This window comes from Oryzias latipes, chromosome 24 (assembly GCF_053564925.1).
Source record: "Oryzias latipes strain Hd-rR chromosome 24, Olatipes_Hd-rR_3.1".
Classification (NCBI taxonomy): Eukaryota; Metazoa; Chordata; class Actinopteri; order Beloniformes; family Adrianichthyidae; genus Oryzias; species Oryzias latipes.
The window spans coordinates 9294732-9311805 of record NC_136260.1 but is presented as its reverse complement, the minus strand read 5'-3'; the positions used below and the strand labels follow the sequence as shown (position 1 = coordinate 9311805).

Sequence of the window (17074 nt, the reverse complement as noted above, 5' to 3'; positions counted from 1 at the left end):
CTTTTTTTTTTTATTCTGTACTTGTTTTTAAAATCAAAAATAAATAGGAAAATAGCATGTGGAATCGTATGATCAAGCCTCCAATGTGTCTGTAAAAATCTCCAACAATTATTCCTCCCAAATTAGCAACTCGTTTGCATTTCATAAGATTTATAACACTTTCTGCCATCCCAGTTAATTGTTGGTTGATTTTCATCATTTCAAAGCTTGATTTGTCAATTTTTTTCCCAGCAGTGAATGTGTGTTTTGAACTGTGAAATGCTAATTCTTTCCTGTTTTATGTCCGTCCCCCCCCCCCCCCCCCCCCCCCCCCATGCCATCTTAATGTCAGCTGCAATCTGTAATTAGCACTAAACAAGACAAATCGGTGGTTGGACGTCATTAGGCGTTTTGTCATTGTGTTTTTGTGATAAAATCAAAATATTCATTGGAAAAATTGATGGTGTTACTACAGTGTTAAAAGGAGGTGGGAGCTGTCTAATTTGCACCCCAAATTGTTTATTAAAAACATTAAAATTTAATGATGATTGAAGAAATCAGAGCATGATAGCGCCAGTAAATAGTTTATTTAACTAAACAGACATTTATAGTTTACATTTTTTTTCTAAAATTTAAAGGATCCTTCACTGCAAATGTGCAGCCTATAGTCTAAAATCCTCTAAAAAGTGGAAAAACACTGTAAAGGTTTCATAGAAACACTGGCAGCAGAAAGAAACCCGATTCCGTTCCCCACATGCAGACATGAGAAAGCTTTAAAGGCTTAAAGGTGTAAACTTACAGACCTTAGTTTACCTTGAGGCTTTTTTCTTGATCATATGATGTCCAGCTTTGTCTATAAGAAGCCTCTGGTGTGAAAGGCTTTTTGTTTAGCAGCTGGTAGGAGTCTGAGAGTGTCAAAACATCACCAAAACTGGAAAGGCAATGTTATACGATCCTTTTTCCGAAATACTTTGGTGAAAACAAACCCCTCAAGTGTTAGAAATGGCCCAAAAATTCTTGCAATGGAATTCACCTTTGGTTCTTTCAATTAAAGTTAAAGAATTTTTGTGTAAATTTAAATGCCACTGACTTGTGTGCACTCTAAACCTAAATTTAGTCAATTTATTGGATGAGGGGAAAAAAACTTGAATGTCTTTGCTGTTCCTCTGGGATTTTATTTTATACCCACCCTGCAGTTTTAGACATGCTTTATCAAGCCTTTAGCTTATCTGTGAATGACCATTTTCTATTGTCAGACTCCATTTATGCTGCACTATCTTTCTGTACAGAAGTACAAATTAGCTTTTAATGAAAATCGTTGAGCCTCTACTGTCATCGTTTGATTTTCACTGCCGTGGCTCAGATCTAATTGTCCTTGTGCATGCAGTCAGATCAACAGGAAAGATGTCTGCTGTGTTTACCTGGATAGTATAGTCAGAAGTGATGTCTCAAAATGACTAACCGTTTAGCTTAAGGTTCACATTTCATGTGACTGAGAGTCATTTTACCTTAGAAAAAGACTGCATCTTATTGTTTTCATCCTTTGTTTTTTTGGGGTTGATAAATCCAATAATTGAGCTTAATACAAATTTCTTTTTATACTTGCAAACTAATAAATACCTGTCCTGTTACGAGCACATATGCGCATTTCGGCTTCATGTCATATACAGTAATTCCATCCGGGCAGAAAAAGGCAATTATTAATTTTTCCTTCATGATAATAAATTTAGAACAGTTGTTACTTCCGTGTTATGAAAAGGACACGACCCACACGTCACTACCAAATCCAAGTCTGTGATTGTTCACAGATTTCATAATGAAGTCAAGAAGTTTAAGTGGTTTTCAGCAACTGATTTGTTTATGAGCAGACATACAAAAACTTGCGTAGCGATTCGTGAACGCGAGAATTCTGAACGCAGAAGCCCGAAATTCAGGTTGATGCGCGTTTACATAGAGTTTTTATTGAAAGTGGCCGCTTAAACGTGAGTAGCGTGCGTAGCAAATGGAACCAGCCTACTAAACGACATACTTCTACAGCAGCTCATGAAAACAGAAATCATTTCTGTGATGTGATGCATTTATTTATTTATTTCAAAATCCTTTTGGTTGTTTTTCAGTCAAATGCGTGTCAAACAGTTGGATCCGCTTTCATGAAACCAAAAGACTAATTTTAAGCAAATATTCGGGGTGTGATTTGGTTCACGTCCCTGAACCCCCTTTGCCCACCCTATATTTCAAACTGTCCAGTCCAATATGACCAGCAGCTGTTGTCAGTGCCTCTAATTATAGCCTTTGCGCAGGCTCCCAGGGAAAGACTGGAGGTCAGGTTACAACTACTCAGTGCTCTCACACACAGACCCACACCATACTCAGGCACAGACACACAAATATGTTCATTAATGTAATATTTTAGGACTTCTTGGTAATTTTCATTTATTGGATAAAAAGCCGAAAAGAAGGAATTTACATTAATCTTAAATTTGTTGATAAGGAGTCTGTTTGATGTTATAAAATAGGTTTTGGAACACAGAAAGATGCAACGTTTTATTGTTTTTTACATAACACTTTCTAATTTCCATTAGATCCTTAATCATTTTCATTTAAGTATTGATTTTACTTAGATAAATAAGTTTAAGTGTTTCTTAAGGTAGCACAATTTAAAAATCAACTGTCATTTCTCAGCATTGCAACATTAATTTATAATAACTTTATAAAATTTTCCTTCCACCTTTTTTTGAAATGTGGTTGTTTACATATGAGGTTTTCTTCTCCGTCGCTCTCAGCTGCTCTCATTTCAAACTCTTGTTCCTCTTCATCCCTCTCTATTTTGGACTGTCAGAGGGGGCAGGGTGACTCAAAGAGTTGACCTCTTTCTGCCGGCCCTGCTTTCTTCTCCCTCTTTCGTCGATATTTCAAGATAAAACATTGAAAACTTTTGGGTATTTCTTGTTCCTGAAATTACAACTCCGAAAGAAACCTAAAAAGCTGTTTTTTCCTCTCTGTGTGTGGATATTTTCTCATGTATTTCCAGACCTTGTGTGATCCATCTGGAGTACCTTTTTGCCTTTTCTCAATCAAGCGGAACCCAAAAAGGATTTAACAAAGGAGTTTATTATTTGTTTCTATGGTAACTCTGCATTTCCAGAACCTCTGAGGACCAAAGGGTTATCATTTAACGTCCAGCAAACGCAAAGATTAAGGTACATTTAAAAAAATCTATTAAACCTTGGCTGAACTTTATGAGCTGATACAGATCTATTTCAAACCTGAGGGCTTTTTCACCATCTGTGCTGTTATCTTTTATCGTATTAATTTCAAATACTTTCAGAAGGCCAGCTGCTATTGATGATATCCTGCTTATCTCTTGAGCTGAGGGACTGTTTCTCCTCAAAGTTCACGTGAAGCTTCTCAGTGTCATTGTTCCTTCGATTGGAGGTTCTGAAGTGCACCTTCTCATCCAGCTGCATTTATTAATGTCACATTTGCATTTGCTTTCCACTATTCAGCATCACTTTCACCCACCAGTTCTTGGAAATAAAAACAGGGAATATCTTTTATGCTGAATTTCATCCCTAACCCTGAATTACATTTACAGTAATACCCTGATCATCCTACTCATTTTAAATGATGAGACTGGTTGACTTGTTCAACAGATGAAACCATAAAAAACAGGCACTAACTTTAAAAACTCATTTTGAATGTAATTTCCCACCTTGAAATTTATACCCTAATTTTTCTAACCTTTTTCGCAATTGTTTTTTAGTCTTTTCATTCCCAGCCTGTCATAAAGGAGGACTATTCATAGCCGAATGACAGTTTTCTATTTGCACGATTTGCATGTGGGAGAACATGCAAGGCAGCAGGATGTTGGGTCATGTTTCCATGCAGGGTGGTTGTTAATAACAAGCACTGATCTGTGATGTGGGGGGCGGTTCATTGACTGGTCCTGTACCTAAGAGTAGTGTCAGCAAATCCTGGTTGTTGTTTTTTTTTCTCCATGTGATTATATATACAATTTAAGCTCAAAATAGCATTTCTTAGTACAGTATTTCTTTGTTCAAATCGTACTGAATCAGGAGTAGATGAAAAAATGCCACAAGCTTCATGCTCCACTCCATTCTGATGCATCCACTTGCAGACAAATAGATCTGTGTACGTCTTTGTTTTCCCCATCTGAGCTGGAATCTGGATGCTCGCCGTTTTTGTTGTACCGGTAATGTTAGGTTGGGAGTGGGAAGGGCTGTAAACCAGAAAGTGAGTGTCACCTCTCTGGATGATGGAAGTGGGGGCAGGCTCATTCTGCAGCATTAGCTCCTCCCACAAATCAAAGGGAAATTTATGATGAACATCTGCCACTTTGCAGAAACCACGGCTATGTCTGAAATCCTTCACTACTCACTACAAAGTGCACTGTATAGTGTGATCGCCATTTTATAGTGCTGTCCAAATCTACAATTCTAAAATGGAGTACATTTCCCAGAAGTCTCTGCAAAATACCAGTGTGCATCGATGCATATTTAGACCACAATTTATGCGAGAAAAAAGTACTTCAATGTATTGTTTTTAATAATCAAAAGTTTTGTCATCAGAACCTGTTAATATCGATTTGATTTTCACTTTGTGAAATCAGTGATGTCATAATAAGTGGTGAGCATGGTGTCATAATTGCTTTTAAAGTCCAGGGCACTAGGTAGTCCTGCACTAAATGTTTTTTGGCAGTTAGGAATCAGGGTGGGAATTCGGACATAGTCCATTTCCTAGAATTATTCCGTTTTTGACTAAAAGCGGTATAATCATATTTTAAAGACCACTGGGAATGCTTTCAAATAGATCAAAAGATGATTGGAGTAGGACTGTATTTTTACTCAAGAATTGTAAAATTTGAATAACTTAGTGTCTCTCTCTTAGATGTCTACTTATAGCCTTGGAAAATAAATCCTTATTTTCATGCCCACTACGTTTAATCCGTACGTCATAGGACGACCATTTGTCAGAAAGGTGGGCAGTCCTCACAGCATCCTTCGCTTCTCATTTACAAGCAGGCTGCTGTCGCCTTTCATTTGCCCTCAGATACCAGTTAGAAACCAGCTCCCACAACGTTCTAATTCTGTCCTGTCCTCTGGTGTGGAGGCAGCAACAGTTGGTGTCCATGAGTGTTTGTGAATATCGGCTCAGCTCTTAACATTAACAACAGGTGGGCTGGGTCATTTCAACTCGAACAGAACAAAGATGTACAAGAAGAAAAGAAAAAAAAAAATATATATATATATATATATATATATATATATATATATATATATATATATATATATATATATGTGTGTGAGTGCTGTTTATTTCTGCAAACCTGTTTGACCTATAGTCTAATATCATCATATCATTGTCGATTTTTTTGCTACTGCTGGTCAATAAGTTGGTCTGAGAAGCTGATGCTGAGGTGCTGCTTGATCAATGGACGGTTTTTACATCGCATGGATGTAAAAACTAGACGCACATGGATGCGTGCACCCCCCACACGCTGGCTATTGTTTAGCAGATCAATGCTTACCCTTTTCGAACTGGACCCACACACAAATACACATTAGAGTAAGTGAAGGGTGGAATTATGTTAAATTGATTTTGCAGTTTGTTAACCGAAAGCTGCCACAGAAAGGTCAGTCTGAGATAAACGAGGGAATCAAAACACATCAAGTTCTCATGTTGGCGGAAATGCTGGATTGTGTGTGTGGTTCTGTGCTGCTGCTGCTTACATTTTTGCTTGTTTAGCAGCAGAGAAGATGAACGTGAAGCCGCCACAATGGATCCTCCAATTAAACCTTTACAGCATGGTCCTTACACTGATCTGTCAGAGCAAGTATCACTTCATATCGTTGGAAACGCGATGTGACAGTCAGGCAGAGAAACAGAGACAGAAATAAATCCAATCAAGAGCCACATAATGAGCACAAACAAGCTATTGCACACGCATAATCACGTTATTTTAGCACGGGCCGCTCAGCCATACATGATGAAAACTTTCTTTGGAAGGAGTAATTTGCCTCATAACTCAAATGCAATCTTCTCATCTCTTGGCTCCTTTTTTTTTCCTCCCACAATTCCCTCCAACCCTCTCACTTGCTCACATCTCTCCTCCTCACTCCTGCATAGCTAAACAGAGAGTGCGCTTATGAGTCACCAGTATCTGCGTAAATAAACAGCTTGTTTTGGGCATTAATCATATTGCTTGTATTTATGTTGATAGAGACCGAATTGAACACATTTGGCTCCGTTTTGAATTCCTCTTGTCAAGATACAAATGTTTTGACATTTACTTTCAACTAGCTCTTCGAATGAAAACATAAAGGCGGCCGACACTCTGGAGTCTGGAGTTTGTATGATTTCTAGAAATATCTTCTGTTTATGGTAGCCTCCTAAGATCTGTCAAAAACACTCGTCTCTTCCTGCAATAAGCTCAAACTGGAGTCAAAACTCACAAGAACTTAAAACATTTTGCTCTTTCTCTTGTCATATTAATCATCTAAAACGCAGTTAAGGCAGTTCTACTGTGCAAGGTTTTCACAAGTTTGTGCTGCAAAAAACACAATGTAACTCATTTCTGAAGATCACACAGTTTGTGGGAAACAGTAAGTCCTCCAAATGATGTTCATAACTTGAACTTCTGTGTGGGTGTAGCCACCCAGCATCTCCAGAACTGTGGAGCATTAATTAAAATCTCTTCTTTTTCTACTCGTCTTCAAGCTCCGTCCTTCCATGAGCCATCAGAGCAGCAGCGGGGAGGCAGCCTCTCCATCAAAGTCAAGTCAGAGGACGTTTTTGGATGACATCATGTTAACCTTCAGCAACCCCATGGCCTGGCTGCTGATTGTGGCCCTGATCATCACGTGGTCAGCAGTAGCCGTTGTTTTGTTCGATCTGCTTGATTACAAGACTCTAACCGGTAAGTGTTTGGAAATTACTCCTAATAGTATATTATTTCATTTTAATTTTGATTTTTCTCACATGTAATTTCCCCTAGAAATAATCCTATAAATAATAATCCCATAAAAATTTGATATATTTTTCTCGAGACGTCCCATCTCGCTGTGCATCACCCATCTTTCACTTGTGACTCCATTTTTCATCCAAACCCGGGACATTTTTGAAGCAGACTTCAAAAGTGGGCATCACAATTATCATCCTTTTCAACAGCATCCATGCATCAAGATACAGAAACACATACTTTTTTTTTGTCAACCACAAAAACAAACACCTAACATTTGTGGCGCTTTAGTCCATCTAAAGTGACACAAAGTGTGTTTCCCTCTCAGCAGATGCTTTGAAAATCAACACATTGCCCTCCTCTTTTTTAACCATTTAAAACTTCATCTTCAGAAGCTGTGTACGTATACCCCCTCCTTTTTGTCCCAATGGTTTGGCTCACCCTGGCAGAACAGATTGAAAGGAGTCTCATTTTGTTAGGGTGCACACAGCTAATGGAGTCAAACTGGTTGATTAAATCAAAGAGTTGAAAGTAATATGATGTAATAACCTGGTTTACATGGTTTCATATGTGTTGCTCCTGCAGCTCAGTTTCTGCACATTTTTTTGTTATCTCTGCTTCACAGCTTAATTGTCTGAAGCGATCCCATTTGTTTTTACTGTGATCATACTTAAACGGCCTCAGTGCTGTGAGATAAATGAAAATGCACTCCTTTGAGCTTGAAGCTGTGCGTGAGTGATTGAGGTAGATTAAGACGTCCCCTTTTCAAACACTTTAGGAGATGCTTACTGGCTCGGTGATCAAACCAACTACACATATCGGCCGCAACAATAAAAAAAAAGTCTCGGAAATCAATCGGATTGATTTTCCTATTTCAGTGGTCAGTGGCAAAAGGAAGCAAATATATAGTCAGTATTCAGAGAGAATAGATCTTCACAAGATTAAGCTGAATTTTTAAAACGTGTTGTGAAGTATTTCTTTTTTTCTAAACTCCGTTAGATATCTGTAAATGTAGATGGATAGTGGATGTATAAGATGAGTCACTGGTTTGAAACCATTTTTTTCAGCTCGACGGGTGTTGCCATTTGGATCAAATTTGCATTCGCCAAAAAATACGATTGGTGCCGAGCTGTGCTTGAAACTTTCACCTGTCCTTCAAATGAACACACCTATAATGTTTATGAAATTCCCCCCTGCTATAAATATAACAGAACCAAAAAAAAGGTTGGCCTTTCAGGCTTTTCTTTCAAACCTGCCTGAAAAACAAAACGCAAATGTTGCCTTAACTTGCAAGTCGTTGTCAAAATGTCTGAAGGCTAAATTGTTTTGGACACTCAGATTGCACCTAAACAGTGCACAACCAAACATCCCCTTTCAGCGTCACAGAAGGGAGAGGTGGTTAAGGGGCAACTTTTATTTTGCTGATCCAATGGATGCATGCATTTTATAAGAAACTACAGTATTTGTTTTTTTACTGAATTCAAGTTAAATCTCCAAACTTTGTGAGATTATTGTCTGCTGGTAGCTATTTGTTCCAAAGTGGTATTCTGCTCATGAAAACATGACTGTAGATATCTTTTTAAATGTGTGTTCAAATGTCATAGAAAAGCTGCAGCAGCTGTTTTGAAGCACATTCAATGGACTCCTGTTTAAAACTCAGAGTCCTGGCTTGCTTGTGGAAGTTACTTTTCAGTCTTCTTACTATAAATCCTCTTAAATAACATTGCAAGGTTTCTCTCTTTATAGTTTAATAAAGACTTTCTTTCCATCAATTTGATTGACACCTGAGTCAGATCTCTATGCATTGGGATTACCCCCCCCCCCCCAGTGGGGGGACAGTCCTTTGGGCACGTGTGTAAAATAAACTGCCATATTTAACTCCTTTCCTCAATCTCCCCCTATCTTCAACCCTTTCCAACTTCCACCCGTCCAAATCTTCTCCATCCTCATGCTGTCAATCATCTGTCATCCCACACAAAGACTACACATCATACTGTGACGACCCCGTGTGTTTATCACCTGGTAAAAGAAAAGGCGAAAAAACGACTAAACCTTAGCTTGACTGCACTGCTTGCTTCTAGACTGCTGCATGTTGTGAACCACTTTATAGATCTCCATCCAAAAAGGGGTCAATATTCCACTTTGAATTTAGCTTTTTTAAAGGGTAAATCAACATCAGATCGATGCAAAAACTGCCATTCACATGGCTAGAACTTTTTTATTTTCCACTTTCAACTAAAATCTTAATGTCTGCTTTTAAGATATGTATTTATTCATTTGGAAGTATTTCAAATTCTTAACTTCTTGAACAAACAAAACCAAAAAAAAAAAAAATCTGCAACATTTGCAGCATAACTTATTGTGTATTATGCAAATGTCTTGGGGCCTAAATAACACCAAAAACAGTTTTGCAACAATAGTTTAGTTTTCTACACAGTTTTGCTAAACCCAAAGCCTAAAAACGGTACTAAAAATGTGCATTGCGTGTGCAATGTGCGTGAACGTGTGAGTTTAAAACGCCAAAGCTAGCAATTTGCATTTACGCACGTTTACATTGACTTCAGAGGGCGATGTGAACATAGCTTAGAACAAAATGTTCTCCAATTTTTCTTCCCCTACATTTTTCTCCCAATGCAAACTCTCAGGGCAGTTTGAGCAAATCTGTTTCCTTGCAATGAAAAATTCAAGTGCTTTGCTTTCACCATATTGACAAAAATGTCAATTTTAAGTATTTATTGAACTGACTTTCATTCCAGCTATTTATTTGAGTTGAGTCTCCACTTTACCCACAGCCTCAAGAAGAAAAAATAGGTACCTAATGGTCCAAGAGCTTAAGAAGACTATAATATGCATGATTACCAGGCTCCACAAGCCAACACAACACATTGTTGATTTGCCCTTTAGCCATTTAACACCCCATGTCAAGCATGTCTGTACTGGTGTGATGTCAAGTGTGCAAACCCTGTGTTTGTCAACCTGCTCCACATAAACTGGATGACACATGAAGAGGCAAGAGAAAGAGAGATTCGGAAACGCCTCCTCAAGATGATTTGGCAAGAGTATTTTGCTGCCATTGATTGATGTGCTGATGGTTAAAATGCTTCCCAAAAAAATTGCCATCCATTCTTGTGGTTGTGTTTCTTTACCAAAGTAACGTGTGTGTTTGTAATAAGTGTGGAACAGCATGTGTGCTTTTGTTGGGTTTGCTGTTCCTCCCAGACAAACAGCGGCTTCGGATCGCGGCGTCACTCCATCCAATCTGTGAACCGCTTTTGAATTTTGTCTTCTTTTTGTAGTTATCTAATTTGCCTAAACAAAGTGAAAACAAAGTGAAACTTCACATGTGCCACTCATGTGCCACATGTGAAACTTTTCTCCTGTGTTAAATAATAATTTTTAATAGAAGCAAACGTTTCCCTTCATGTTTCAGCCATCTCCAGTGCAAACATTTGCAAGGTGACTGTGGCAAAATGTGACGCTGAATCTTTAATCACTTTGCTTTTTGAATGAAGAGGCGTGGGTGTCTGTGAAGTGGCACAAGGGGTCACATTTGTTCTTTAAAATCCCTTTTTTGCTAAAGAGACTGAATAAAACATGTTAGGAGGACACAAATCTATTGCATTTGAGCCAACAGCAGGTTCTCACTAAACAACCCAAGTGTATGTGGAAACAATAGCGATGCAGAAGGAGAATAAATACATAAATATTCATGGGTAGACACACTGCATAGAAAAATACAGTGTTTCTGAGATTTAAGCAGCAGAGCTGAAACAAATAGTGGGATAGCTGCAAAAATCCACGACAAAGTAGCTGCCAAAATGTTGATTTCTTCCATTGTAAATCAGTTTTTTCTTTACAAATGGCTTCCTTCAAAATTAAACTAGAAAGTGCAGCAGTAATAACAAATACTAGTAATCCAGTGTTTATTTTCTATTCCACACATCCATTTTGGAATTTCAAAAGGTGCTCACATTTCCAGACAGACAGCCAGGGACGGTATATATCTTTTCTCATCCATTTCCGAAGTAGCGCTGTTATTTTGGAGTCCTAAAACTTTGTATTTTTACAGCACAGCAACATTTGTGTTGTTATTTTTGCTTCTCTAGCCTTTATAGTCACCTATTGATCTGAAAAGAAAGTAAAGCTGACATAAAAACCCCAAAGACAAAAATAAATCAGGCTTAAAAGATTTCTGACACTTAAAGAGAGTTGAACACAACAGTTTTTAGAAAACTAATTTGGTGTCAAAAAAAAAAGCAGGAGCAGAGCAGTGAATGACATAGCAACAAGAAATAATGGAAGTCAGACAATTACCAAGTGAAATGCTGGTCTTTTATTCCTGGTTTCTCTGGCAGTGTGTGTGGAGTGCCAATCAAAGAAATGTCAGTGCATTAATCAGATGTTTATGAGGCTCCATTAGCCTATGCAACTCCTCCGCACGGGGAGAAAAACAGGCAAAAAGGGCCCTCCATCTGGCAAAAGGAAAATTAAAGACATCCACAGAGAAAATCCAAACAATGCATTTAGCACTTTAGAGGAGATGGTTCTCATAACACTCACAGAGCTGTGATGAATATGCCATTTTACTCGTTCCTTGGAGAAACAAATGCAAAACACTTCGCTGCAGGAGCAGAGCGTGATCAGTTGGATTTAACACTGTTAGCAGGTTAGGCGGATTTCTTTTCACACCACATGCAAAACGAAGCCCAGCTTTGTGCTTTCCAACAGCAGAAAGATGCCATTGTTTGGTTTCCTTCGCACTGTTGCATACAAATGTGCGTATGAGTTCGATGTTAGGTTATTGAAAAAGAAAACCCAGCAATTCTACATAAATAAATACAACTCTATTTAAAAGGAACAGTGAGCTTCTGTTGATGAAATTCTGTGCTCGTGCTGCCTTACTCACTGAAAACACATTTTTAATTCTGTAAATACATGTATTTTTTTTACAAACCTGACAAGTTTAACATGTGAAATATATGATCAAATTTAATTTGATCAAATTAAATTGAAAAAGAAATTTGTAGAGGCAGAGTGTCAGAAACGATTAACTTTTAATGACACAACTAAACAGTTTTCTCACATTTCAGAAGAATGTGTCAAAGGGAAATCTGGTCTATCATAGGACTAACTAATACTCAATTCGCCTTTTTATTTAGTGACAAACTAACCTTTGCAAAGTCCTAACCCAGGGGTCTGTAACCTGAGGATCCAGACCCATGTGAGGCTCTTTATCTCCTCCATTATGGCTCTCTAGTTGAATGAAAATATAAAATTCATATACTTTTTAAAATTAACATTATTTTTGAAGGCAAATCCAGCGAAACATAATAGTTTGATTAGCTAAGCTTTATTCACAAACAGTACGTATTGCTCCACAAGGCTCCTCACTACTGTAGCCATGATGCTTCAACAATCCATCTAGCGGTGCAGCTTTGTAATTTACTGAAGTCACAATAAAACACTTTGACAGATATTTGAGCAATGTGTGCCACAGAAAATCAATTTAAGGCCAGTAAGCACAACCAGAACTCACACATACAGGAAAGCTCACTGGATTGTAAAGCTGATTTAACTATTTTTGAACAAATTCAAGGATTTTTACGGAGCCCGTGACCTGACATTAAAAAACTAGACTATATCTCGTTCCCACAGATTAATATCTTGTTCTCACAAATTAATATGTCGTTCCCACAAGATAATATTCCGATAATATTTTGAGGCAAGTAGTATTTGCCTCGAAATTAAGTTGGCGAATGAAACAATTATTCACGTCATTAGTCATTCATAAACACCGATATGCTCTAGTCCATCCGGCCGTAAAAGCCGCTTTCAGCGGTAACGTCCGTGTCTCTTTGACCCACATTCGTTCAAGAAAGGAAAAAGAAAAACAAGAATGATCAATTTTCTTATTGTCTCAATGAATACAAGATAAAAATCATAAAATTTATGATACCTAGGCTGCTTTGCCATACGATTCACCGGACATAGCTCCTAGCTCCATCGCGGAACTCTTTTGGTTGTTATTTTAAAAAGCACAAAAGCATCGGTAATCATGTTCATTCACGTCCTGGTGGTACGCTCTCCGTCCATCTTGCTGCAAAATCAGCTTTCTGCCGCTACTTCCGTTTCTCTGTAAGCATTCAAAAGGGGTAAAAATAAAAGCCAGAATGATTAATCTATTATTGTCTCGTTGAAAATTAGAAAAATATCATAAGATCAGGCTGGCTGCTTTGCCTACCGGACTTAGCTCTTAGCTAAGTGTCTGCAAGATGTGAGCAATGTCCCGTCATGCATCACGCATACCCAAGATGCATTTCGACCAATCATAGTGTTCCTGTAACTGAAGTATAACAACAAGACCAATGATTGGCTGGTCAAATTGCATCTAGTATTTCGAGGGAACGGAATATTATCTTGTGGGAACGAGATATTAATTTGTGGGAACGAGATGCATTTTAGGTTTTTAACCCTTGCGCAACCCTAGGTGACCCCACCCTTACATTGACGTGTTCTCCCTACCATGACAAAGGTGGATAAAGGTGGATAGATTTCATGGAATCCATGGATACCAGTGAGGTTCACAAATCATTGAAGAAAAAAGGTTCAACGCACTGTCTATTGGGTCTAGATGACCCAACTCCCAATGTTAAAGTGCCTGGGATAGCACAAGGGTTAATGTCAGGACACGGGCTCCGTCGATTTTAAATGCTCCATATGGTCTGAAAAATACGGAAAGGGTTACTTAATTAGCTCTGATTTACTTTTAGTTGGTTAAATTTATGATTGTATGGCTTGGATGCACCAAAAATGGTAACATTAAATACAAATATTTTATCTTTTTTTTGTTTTTTTACAGTTGCAGACATTACACACTCTACTACCACATTTGCTGCACATGGTACAGATTGGCTTTTATTTTGAAAGGAAGTCATGTAAACCACTCTAAAAAGTTGTATTTAGAAAAAAAAAGGCTAATTTCTCTTTATATTTTATGTAGGCCAAAAATGTCCATTTATATTGATCATAATAGTAACATTGACAAATATGCACAGCAGTGTTTCATTTTTCTAAAGGGTGAAGTGAGACTCTGTGGCTCCTATTGGGTTGTGGTCAGTGAGAAATCAACCCAAATGGCAAAGTGTTAAAGGCTGGAAATCCCTGTCCAAAGCCTTTTTTTGCATTCTGTTAAATATTTACATAATTTTGTGTTTTATTAATGGGTAAGTGTACGTTTTTTTCCTCAGACGTACTTGTTTATGACTGAAATAACCTCTGCTTAAACGTTTTTCATGGGTGCCCTAATAGAAACATCTCTAACGTGTTTTTTTTGCACATGTATTGGTTAACTATCTCAAATAAATTTTGGAAGAAGTTGGTAACTGACAGTGTCATATTCTTACACAGACAATGTCAGACATGGAAGAGCAGGTAATAGAGAGCACGAACATCTGCCTGACACTTTCCTCCTGGGTTTATGTTGCTGTGTTCTCACCAAGCATGTTTGCACCGTGACAAATAAAAAAAACAAAAAGAAGTCTTTAAAAAGTCAGTTTGATGCATTCCTTTTAGCATACCTGTGGCTCCATAGAGGCAAAGCTCTGAACTGTGAGCTTGTTTTAGCTGTAATGCATGTTTTATTATTGTTCCCCTGATTTTTCTTGTGATCTGCTTCATATGATGCTCCTTTTGTTAACCTGTCTCTCCTGTTAAGGTCTCCCACCTCCTTCTGCCATTGCCAGAAAAGCTATAAGGTCTAGAGGTAAGTGGACCACACAGCCTTTATGGATCAAACCTGGAACTAATGAAGCTTTTTCTGTTTCTTCTTGCATAAATCAACTTGAAAGACCTAATCACAGTGTCTGTGCAGAAGAAAGTCACAGATTAGGTGTGGTGCCCCTCAGCATCTGTACTCTTTTCTTCAGGTGGGGCTCGAGTTGTAAAATCAAGATCGGCTGAAATTCATGGTGACACTACGGCTCACGAGGGAAATGACTGGCTGGACATGATGTGGACGTTTGTAATCAGTTTGGTCGCTCCTGATGAAGAAGAGGAAGGTATTCATCAGCTCACTGAAACCTTCACATGTAAGAAAGTTTCCCACACCAATCAAAATGTCCTACATAAAAATATGATTGTTTTTCAAAACTCGCCTGCTAAATACAAAGCTTCACCCGCTGGATACTTTTATTATCATTTTAATTTGAGATTTCTTAGATGTGTATTGGTTGTTGAAGAATTTAGCACTTTCTGAATAAAGGATTAGAGTGTATTTAAAAGTGATTTTAGCTTTAATAAATACATTCAACTAAAAATGTTGGTCGATTTTGGTCAAAAATGGCATTTATGTGAATCTAGATTAAAAAGCTACACTCATTCTGATGGGCAATGGGCAAAAAAGGCGTTTACCTCAAAGAAGGAGCCTGAAATTAGCAGAAGTTAAGAATAAACTGCAGAAAGATGGAGAAGTAAAAGTAATTTTCCGTTATAAACTGCAACCGTCAATGATTTGGATGTCAGTCTTCTACAGCTGAAATGTACTGAATTCTGGAGCAATTGGACTAAAACCTTTGTGGGTTTTTTTTTCAGCCATGCACTCAGAGGAGCTCTGAAGAAGGACTGCGTTGAAAGAGCGTCTAAAAAAGAGAAGGATAAGAGGCAGTGAGAGGAAGCTGTTATTGTTAATATTATCACGCTAACACTATGTACTAACTTTCTTTTTTTCTCTCAAACTGTAATTTGACCAATAAAATCTACCATATTGATAACTTTATTGATGTTTTATTCTTGAAAAAAGGGTAAAAAACACCCTAAAATATTCTGGTCACATATATTATTATGAGAACTGCACATTTCTGTTTGTACCTTTTTTGAGTTTCATCTTGAAAATGTAGTATCTACACATCAATGCATTTCATATTCAGCATTTGAAGTTGTAAAGAATGGGAGCAGGTGAACAAAATGCAACTAAATTGCTGACTTAACCAGGTGAATATGTGAGTTCAAACATAACTAAACTTAAATAACTCAAAGTTCAGTTACCTTGAGAAAGAGTTTTTGATTTAACCCCTCCACGCCTGACTTTGTTTCAAGCTTCCAAAGGAGATGTTAAATTAAGGTAAGTTTGCAGCGGAAGTGGGATGATGCACATTTGCATCAATAAACGTCAAAAGAATAACAAAGGAAACCTGTAACTGAAAGCAATCAGCTGATCCAGTGAACAGGAACCAGATAGGATCTTTTTGTCTGTGTAGTTCAAGATTCTCTGACATCAGGGGTTCAGAATTTCTACCAAAACAGCATCTAATAGAAACAGATTCGATACATGCAGGTTCTTTTCCTATTAATGTATAACATTCAATATAAGTAACATATGGTACAAAGAAAACACAACCACAATGGGTCACTTTCTATGGACTACCATGTGTGGTTAGATCTTTTGGATTTTCTTGACACCAAAAACTGAAACTTAAAAAAGTAAGAAGAACCTTGTTTCAAGAAAATGGGTCTTATTTTCTGTCTTCCAAGATAAAAATATTTTTTTAAGAAAGCTTTTTAATAGCAAAATAATCTTAGTTAGAGAAAACATGTCATAGTGACTAGAATTTTTCCTTAATATAAGAAGAATTCTTGGTAAGACTATTTTCTTATCACATTGACAGATTTTTATTTTTGCCAATTTAAAGAAAATCTACCAATGGGGTTAAAATGTTTGCTTATTTAGAAGAGGCCTGTTTTTGCAATGAGAAATATCCGTCTTAGTTTCAAAATTAGACAACATACACTCACCAGACTGCCAGACGGGCTGGTCTGAGAATTTCAGAAACTGCTGATCTACTGGGATTTTCACCCTCAACCATCTAGGGTTTACAGAGAATGGTTAAAAAAAAGAGAAAATATCCAGTGAGCGGCGGTTCAGTGGGCAGAAATTGTTGATACCAGAGATGAAGGGAAAAATGACCAGACTGGTTTCAGCTGATAGAAAGGCATCAGTAACTCAAATAACCACTGGTTACAACTGAGGTCTACAGAACATCCAACCTTGAGGCAGATGGGCCACAGCAGCAGCAGAAGACCACACCGGGTGTCACTCCTGTCAGCGAAGAACAGGAAACT

At 37.7% G+C, this 17074-nt stretch overlaps 1 protein-coding gene across 7 annotated transcripts; it reads left to right on the top strand.

Moving 5' to 3' along the window:
- The first annotated feature begins 2334 nt into the window (after positions 1-2334).
- On the top strand, positions 2335-15731 carry LOC105357199 (triadin). Of its 7 annotated transcripts, none has more exons than XM_023953164.2 (7): positions 2335-3179; positions 6718-6916; positions 8939-8980; positions 14366-14389; positions 14673-14720; positions 14884-15045; positions 15548-15731. In XM_023953164.2, exons 2-7 carry the CDS (start codon positions 6730-6732, stop codon positions 15568-15570), a joined length of 486 nt encoding a protein of 161 aa, XP_023808932.1. In that variant the 5' UTR covers positions 2335-3179; positions 6718-6729; the 3' UTR covers positions 15571-15731. The 7 variants fall into 7 exon arrangements, with proteins under 7 accessions (XP_023808932.1, XP_023808933.1, XP_011490166.3 ...); XM_023953165.2 differs by having other exon boundaries at positions 2798-3179; positions 14884-15015; XM_011491864.4 differs by lacking the exon at positions 8939-8980 and having other exon boundaries at positions 2798-3179.
- The last annotated feature ends 1343 nt before the right edge of the window (positions 15732-17074 follow it).

Coding starts and splice junctions, on each gene's coding strand:
- LOC105357199 (XM_023953164.2), top strand. CDS start 6,730: ATGAGCCATCAGAGCAGCAGCGGGGAGGCAGCCTCTCCATCAAAGTCA. Junction 6,917..8,938: donor TGATTACAAGACTCTAACCG/GTAAGTGTTTGG, acceptor TCCCACACAAAG/ACTACACATCATACTGTGAC. Junction 14,390..14,672: donor TGTCAGACATGGAAGAGCAG/GTAATAGAGAGC, acceptor TCTCCTGTTAAG/GTCTCCCACCTCCTTCTGCC.